The following is an 8349-nucleotide window of genomic DNA, read 5'->3' on the forward strand; positions in this document are numbered from 1 at the left end:
GACAACATCAAGGCGCACGCCACAAATCGGAGGAGAAGCTCGGCCAAACACTAACATCTGTGTAAGCGCCAATCTATTATTATTATTATTATTATTGCGGGCTTCACTTTACAGCGACTTGGGAGAATCAATAGGTTTCCACGAATGCCGACAAACATAACTATGCGGCATTTAAGGGAATTTCGTCTTTTTAGCCTACATTAAATTTCTGTAGACCAATGATTCCCACGTCCGCGCGTTTTCTTGTAATCAAAGATTTGTGCAAGGGTTATGATTGCTATTAAATGTACACATTTATTTATTGTAACTTGAAAACAACTGACTATTTACAACTATAATTGAGCTATATGTATATGTATTAGAGGGCTGCATGAATTCATTCAAACTTCTAGCCAAACAGAGTTCAGTAGATTTGAGTATTTTACTTCACATAAAAACACTCAGCGTTTGGAATTTTGTAAGTTTTGAATATACATTTTGTTTTTAATTTTCTACCTTAAAATGGAAGAATGTGAATGACTGAATGGAAAACATTCAAGTCATTCAAACTCATTTCGGTAATTTTTTTTTTACAAACAAGTTTTTTCGTATGTAATGGGAGCGCAGCAATACATACATACATACATATGTATGTTTGTACATATGTGCATAGAAAAAATATTTTTGGATATTCATACAAAAAATTGTCATTTATTTCAATTCAATTTATTTTCACCTTGTTTGAATATTGTAATGTCGACACAAATATCAGAACAGCTATTCACTCAAATTCAAAGAAATTTTAAGCCAAAATCATTGATTCGTTTTGTATATGAATAATTCATAAGCCGTTTTGAATGCATTCATGCAGCCCTCTAATATGTATGTGGTTTCCATGTAGGATCCGTGAGTTAGTTTGGCAAAATACTAAATAAATTGGTAACAGCTGCTTTTAGGTCGTCTGTGTAACATGAATTCACATAAATGTTAATTTCCGATACATACAAAATTATGTACAAATGCAACCAAACTGAAGCGTTGGAGCTGGTTTGTAGTTAGTGGAACGGACTTGCTAGTTTTTTTATTTTAGTTTTTGCAACATGGTTTTTCGATCGATTGTGTAGGAAACGCAAAAATGTTAGTATATTAGTAAGCACATTGTAAAATAGACATTTATTGAAATATACATGGGTAATTATTGTGGTAATTAGTTGAAGTTGAATAATTTAATTTAAATACTCATTGAAATCCTGTTGTAGTTGCGAATCGTTAACGTCGGTTTAAGTAGCGGGGTAAGCATTATAACAATATAAAAAAAAAACAGGTTACACATTTTGCATATTGTACTTATATGTAGAAAACATTTTACAGAACAAAGTTAATAACCGAAAATAGATATGAGGGCGAAACAAGGTACTACATACTGTTTGTGATTTATTTTACTTCCTATCGTAAAAGCTTGCCAACATACAATTTGTATTAATCATGCAACAGAACTAAAATTGAACATGCAATCACATAATAAGGAAAACTGGTCACACCAAATCCGCATGCGCATGCGTAATTGCATTAATTGGTTAAGTGCAATAATTTTTTGCGCTTCTACGAATATATACAGTAAAAAGCAACGGCTACTAAGCAAAAAGCACATACATATATACTTACATATGCATACATTATATAAATAATATAAAGTTTTAAATACATGTAAAAAATTATTCAAAAAATAAAAATAAAAATCGTTAGAAATCCTTAAAGTTGTACCTCTTTAATCGAACTCTACTTGCAGACGAACTTGCATACGGTGTGAGTTGAAACAAAAGGGACCACTTCATTTGTGTGTACATATGTAAATTAAACACCAGTGAAAAGAAGTCAACTCGTTTGTTATTTTTGAGAGATTGTTCTTGAAAGTTATGGAAAATTAATTTGGTGAAAGATTAAACAAATTAATTGTTAATTGACTAACCCGATGCTAAAATGGCATCGCGTACTCTTACACTACGTGACTAGCCGCGTAAGTATCGGCATCATGGCATCGTATTAAATTAAAAGACATTATAATTAGGAGACTTACGATATTTTCCATTCATATTTATTGCTTCATCACCTCTCACAAAAGTGGCCAGTAAACTCTTCAAACTTATTTAGCTTTTATATTAAATACAATAATTAAGGAGTATAAACCAAGTTAAACATGTTTCGTACTATTTACAGTGATGATCACATAAACAACTAAAGAAAAATAATCAATAAAATTCAAGGAAATCTAGTTGTTTGATATGAATTTAAAAAAATACCAAATTTTAAAATCTTAAGGTCATTACTTAATCGAAAATTTTGGCTACGCTATTATACATATACATATGTAGAGTTAGAATGAAAAGTTTTCAAGTCCATCTTAACAAATTTTCTAGGAGGAAATAACTTCCCATAGCCCTTTTCTTCAAGAATTTTGCGAAACCTAGAACACAACATTTTGCATATTTAAAGCAAAGCAAACTCTATACGAATTTTCTGTGCCTCTTTTGTATTTAGCAAATTTGCCTTTCATTGAATATCAAGGGGAAGAAATAAACCATTTTCTTCTTGTGCTCAGCCGATTTTAAGCAATGTTGGCCATTTTCCTTTTTATTTCATTTCCATTTATTGCGAAAACATTAGTAAAATTTGTATAGTACAACATATAAAAGGTAAAACCAGAAAAATAAAATAAGGGAATAATGGTTACTAAAACTAAAATGTATAATAAAGTATGGACAATCCAAAGTAATACGATGGTACTATATACTAACTTGAAGTTAGGTTAGGAGTTAGGAAGTTAGGAGTTAGCTAGCGAAACTCATAATTATTAATTTTTTTTTTAAGTCTAGGAAATTACATAACAAGCACCATATACATACATATGTCCAAATTTCACACTTCGTACAAAAATTATAAAAATTCAACAAACTTTTGCAATTACAGCCTAAAATTTTTATTCAGAATTTTTACAAATATTACATTGGCTTACAGCAAAAATGTTCAATAGATGCCACTATCCAATTTCTAGGCAGAATTGGTCGGTGATTCCGAAAACCGAGTTAGTTTTTTCTTCTATGGATATGTTTTCGAGATATTTGCAATTTACCGTTATTCAGCTTAAAACTAAAAGTGGTTCCACTTAATCACGCAATTAGATATCGCAATAAGGCATACTCTGAATGGAAGAGAAACCAAACGCAATACAGATGGGAAAAGTACGGAATCGCTAGAAACAAAGCGAAATTATTGACTAAAAATGCTAAACAGGCCTCTTTTAAAACCAAGCTAAATACGAATTTACCGCCGAATATTCTATGGAAAAATTTCAATCAGTAGCCGTAGGAAATAAAGATGAACAGATATGTAATATATGTAGATGTAAATGTTATGAACACTTTCTTTTTGCATACTACTCATAACTCTAGCTTGTGCTTGGATATTGAGAGTGCCCAAAGTCTCTCAATGCTAGTTTAATTTCAATGTGGCTACTGAAGGCTATTTACGCGATTGGGTGCAATGCGGTGGGTCCCGATGGAGTACACCTGAGATTTTTAAAACTAATTTTACCGTTCGTTATTTCTGCCCTCGCACACATAATAAACTTTTCAATTACATCTTGTGTCTTTCCACGAGTAGTTGGAAGATCTCGAATATCTTACCAATACCAAAAGTAAATTATTCAGAACTACTACACGATTTTCGACCAATAAGTATTCTGCCTGTTCTGTCTAAGGTATTTGAAAAGTATTTGGAGAGCCAATTAATATTCAACCTAAATGAAAATTAATTATTAGCGGAAAATCAGTCTGGTTTCTGCGCACGTCACAGTTGCACTACAGCTATGTTAAAAATATTTGAAGACACTCGTCCTGCATATGACCAAAACCACTTAACAATCATGGCGGTGTTGGATTTTAGCAAGGCTTTTGATACAGTTGACCAGAAATTACTGCTGTTTAAATAAAAAAAAAAAAATGTTTGGTTTCAGCAGCTTTGCAATAAAACTTATGAAAAGTTATCTATCTGATCGTCGGCAACAAGTGCAGTGTGGGAAAAAGACGTGTTAAAACGTGTTACGTCTGGAGTACCTCAAGGTTCAATACTATTTTGTATCTTATATAAACGTCATAGTGCATTGCTGCCGCAATCTAATAGTACATTTATATGCAGATGATACGCAAATATATTTATCGCGGCTTATCGGATTCTCAGAAGATCTAGTCTGTAGAATAAATGAAGATCTTTTACGTATATCTAACTGGGCGCGATCAAATAACTTTCTACTAAATACACTGAAAACGAAGGCTTTTGCCATATCTGAAGAAGAACATAACCTGAAAACGAAGGCTTTAGCCATATCTGAAGAAGAACATAACCTGAGTGGTCTTTCACCGATTAAGATTGATGGGTTGTGACTTATCTTGGTTTTAAGGTAAATGCAAGGATGAACTGTTCTGACCATAACCGAATAGTTGGTTTGTAAAATATATAACGTGTTAAAGACATTATATCGCATTACGTATTTATTACCGAAGGATGTAAAACTCAGATTAGTTAAGGTGCTTATAGTTCTACAAATCACATATAGTGAGGTATTGTACTCCAAACTCGAACAAACATCAATGCTTAAAATTCAAAAAGCCTTAAATAATAAAGCGCGGTTCGTTTTTTCGAAGCGGAAATATGATCACATCTCTGTTTACACTAGGCAAATACTTGACAACACCCTAGAAAACTATCTTAAGATAAGAAACCTTGTCTTCTTCTTTATTCACAAGTTGATTTATACTGCAAAACCGGAATACTTGTTTCAAAAGTTAAAATTTGGGAGATGTGAACATGTGGTAAATATTATAATCCCTAGGTGTACGCATCTCGTTACCTCTCGAATGTTCTTTGTTAATGCTGTACAGCTGTGGAACTCTCTTCCACCAACTGTCAAAATTATTAAGGAAGCGAAACGCTTCAAGCAAACAATGCAAACTTTCTTTTCCTAATGGTTTCTCTAATTCCTGCTCTTTCTCCAACTTCCCCCTTTCTATGTCTTCTTTCTTTATCTTTGCAACTAAAGCTCTAAGTTTATAATAAGATTATTAAGAATTTATTGGAACAAGGTTATTTTAGAATGTACTTACATATACTTGTATATTACAAGTCTACCATGAGTCGATGTACTTTAGGCCCTGTCTCCACAGGAAAACACTGATGTCGTGATAACCATGTCACAAAATATATTTCCAATGCAGATCGCCTATTTCTCATGGGCTGCAATATATGTCAACGCTTACTGCTTGACATCTATTGCAGGCAATTCGATAGTTTGACAGCCATATTTTCATTTGAAAGAAAGCGTGCTGGTGGTAACATCGATGTAATTTTGATATTAATTCAAAATAAAAATCTNTATGATTACGTTTTAGGAAATTATTCAGCAAGTTTTTTAAAGATTTAAAGGTTTTTAAACACCGAAATTGAGAGAATATTGTCTGATGGCGTCATGCGGCAAATGCTTATTTCAAGACATCAAAGTGCCCACACACAAAAACTTGCAAACGTATTGCTCGTCAAAATGACAGTTGGTAGGCCATCGGTGTTTGCCTGTGGAGTTCTGCGGTTAAGGGACATTAGTCTCACATGTACGAAAATGAATTAATAAATACACATACAAATACAAATACAAAATGAGATACATACGTCACATCAAAGCTAATAAGATTCTCCACAAACCATATATACTACATCACTTTCCGATAGGACTGATAGTTTCTGACAAATCATTCCTGTTTTTTTTTAGTGAAAAAAATTTTAAAATCAAACTTTATGAGAAGAACAATTTCAAAAATAACGGGTTCTGTGCCAAATTTTTGCATTTGTGCTACAGCCTTTTCTGTTACAATGAAATCAAGTTACTAATGCAGAAAATCGATCTATAAATAAAGAAATAAGTGGTCAAATGAAAATACGCAGATTTTTTATATGAAAAACTAGCCCAAAATAATGTTACAAATACGTCACGTACACCTGAATAACACTCTTTTCTGCTCATTTTTAATATAAAAATACTTTGCGCATTTTCTTTTGACCACTCATTACTTCTTTATTTATCCCTCGCTATCCTTCATTAGTAACTTGGATTTTTTTGTTACAGAACAGGCTTTAAACACAAATGCAAAAATTTGGCACAGATCCTGTTATTTTTTAAATGTGGAACCACTTTTTGTTTTAAGCTGAATAGTGGTAAATTCCAAATATCTCGAAAACTTATCCATAGAAAAAAATTAACTCGATTTTCGGAATCACCGAGCAATGCTACATACAAATTAGATATTGGCGTTTGGAGAACAAAATCCAAACTAAAATTTGTGATCCCGTGTTATAGGTACGCAGTTTTATAACCCATTAAATTTTAGTAGATTGAAGTGCAAATTTTAAGGCGCCAGAAAATCGCGTTGATATGTAATACTTTTTTTTGGCCATACAAAAGAAATTGCCGCGCATAAATGCACAACACCGTCAGCAAAAACAAAAAAGTTATTAAAAATCTACGCGATTTTCCAGCGTCTTGAAATTGCACTTTTAAATTTAATGGGCTATAAAACTAAGTACCTATGTACATATTTTCTAATAATTCTGAATTAGGAGTTTGAAGTTTTTGGCGGATATTGGTAGTTTGTTGAATTTTTATAATTCTTGTACAACGTTTGAAATGTGGATTTACAGGGTGCTGGTTATATAATGTGCTACACTTGTATAAAAAAAAATAATAATTAATATAAGAAAAATAGCCAAAACTGGTTAAAATGTCACTGAACTTAATCAGCTGACCACAATGGTATATTGAAATGTGGGTTTTCACAAAAATAGACTTAACAACTTTTCACACTAAGCTAGCGATATGTTTCATTTATTATAAATAAATATGAATGGTAGCACAAATGTATCCGCACTCACAATTACTAAATCAGAAATGATCGGCGATGCCAAAGATGCCGCGAAGCTAAATACATTCATATCGTTACTAGACACGAATAAAGAGACGCGCTAGTGTTTTGACGGTGAGAAAGGGGACGCGTGAAAAAAAATACGCGTAATAAAACTTCGGCGAAGAAAGACGCATAAACCTAGTGGATGGAAAAAAAGACGCGTAAACATAGATTTACCTGGTCAAGGGCTGGCCAAGTGTTGTCACTTCAGCATCATTTCCCAAAAGCTCTTTGGGGAATTTACATAGTGTTACACCCGCGAAAATAAGTTGTCGCGTCTTTCTCCGCCGTCAACTATGTTAAGAGTCTCTCTTCGCTGTAGTTTTTTTTTTAAGCGTCTTTTTTTGGGGCCAACTTTTGAGTTCGCGTCTTTGCTAGTGTGTAGTGGCGATATACCGTTATATATGTATGTAGGTCGCACTGTAAGAGATATACATTTACCCAAGGAATATTGAACAGCTACAAATAGTGTTTCAAAAAAGCGACCACGTGTTGATTTTTTTAACATTCACAATGTTTTTCAAGTAAAATTTTGTTTGTTATTTTTCTATAAAAATATTGTTTAAGCTTCAACCAAAACCATATGTATATGTATGTACATATGTACATTAGGGTGGTCCCTACATGTAGGAAATAACCCAAACGGTAATAACGCAAATTTGTGTTATTTCCCAATCTTTGTTGGAAATAAAGCAAAACTCAGATTTTGGTATTATTTCCGATTTAAATGTGAAATAAAGCAAATTTTGCGTTATTGCCGTTTGTTATTTCACCCCCTGTGTCGCACATGGGGCAAAGTTCACATGTCTCTAAGGAGGCTCAAACAATTAAAATTTTATGGGCTATAAATTAGCATACCCAAAGATATTCTAAAGATTCAGATTAAAAAGTTTGAAATTTGATGAAAATTTGTTAAAATTTTTTAAATTTTGTATAAAGTTTGATTTATGTACTATATGGTTTTGGTTAAAAGATGAATGATATTTTTATAGAAAAATAAATATTTGTAGGCACATGAGTTCCGAAAATTTCACAATGGCCACCAATAAAGGCACCAGCCATCGCGACCGGAATTTTCCGAGCACGTAAACTTTATTTTATATTTATCATTCGACATTATTTGTGGGTAGCTTGATTTTTGTGTAAAAGAACAAATGGCAAACGATTTTTTATTTATATTTTTTCCCTGTTAAAACTTGAATATTTTCATTCACAATGCAAACTTAAAATGAAAATACCCTGGGAAAATTATCTAGAGACACAGTATACAGATCCGTTATCTACGACCAAAAATAAATTTCACGTGTTTCGTTGTTTTTTTTTGTTATTTCAAAACTTTTAATTTTCCTTACAGTGTCATTTT

General features: G+C 32.4%; 1 protein-coding gene across 5 annotated transcripts in view; it reads right to left on the reverse strand.

Moving 5' to 3' along the window:
- The window catches only part of LOC108361713 (AP-1 complex subunit sigma-2-like), a 56404-nt gene that overhangs the window by 14328 nt on the left and 33727 nt on the right, over positions 1-8349 (reverse strand). The window contains exon 5 of one of the 5 annotated variants that reach the window (XM_017614420.1): positions 1219-1229. The exons of the other annotated variants lie outside the window; for them this stretch is intronic. Within the exon in view, the coding sequence (XP_017469909.1) occupies positions 1219-1229 (11 nt within the window). The remainder of the gene's footprint in view (positions 1-1218; positions 1230-8349) is intronic. 5 annotated transcript variants of the gene reach the window in all.

This window comes from Rhagoletis zephyria, unplaced genomic scaffold, assembly GCF_001687245.7.
Source record: "Rhagoletis zephyria isolate East Lansing unplaced genomic scaffold, Rhagoletis_zephyria_1.1 Rzeph_scaffold_00824, whole genome shotgun sequence".
In the NCBI taxonomy this organism is placed as follows: domain Eukaryota; kingdom Metazoa; phylum Arthropoda; class Insecta; order Diptera; family Tephritidae; genus Rhagoletis; species Rhagoletis zephyria.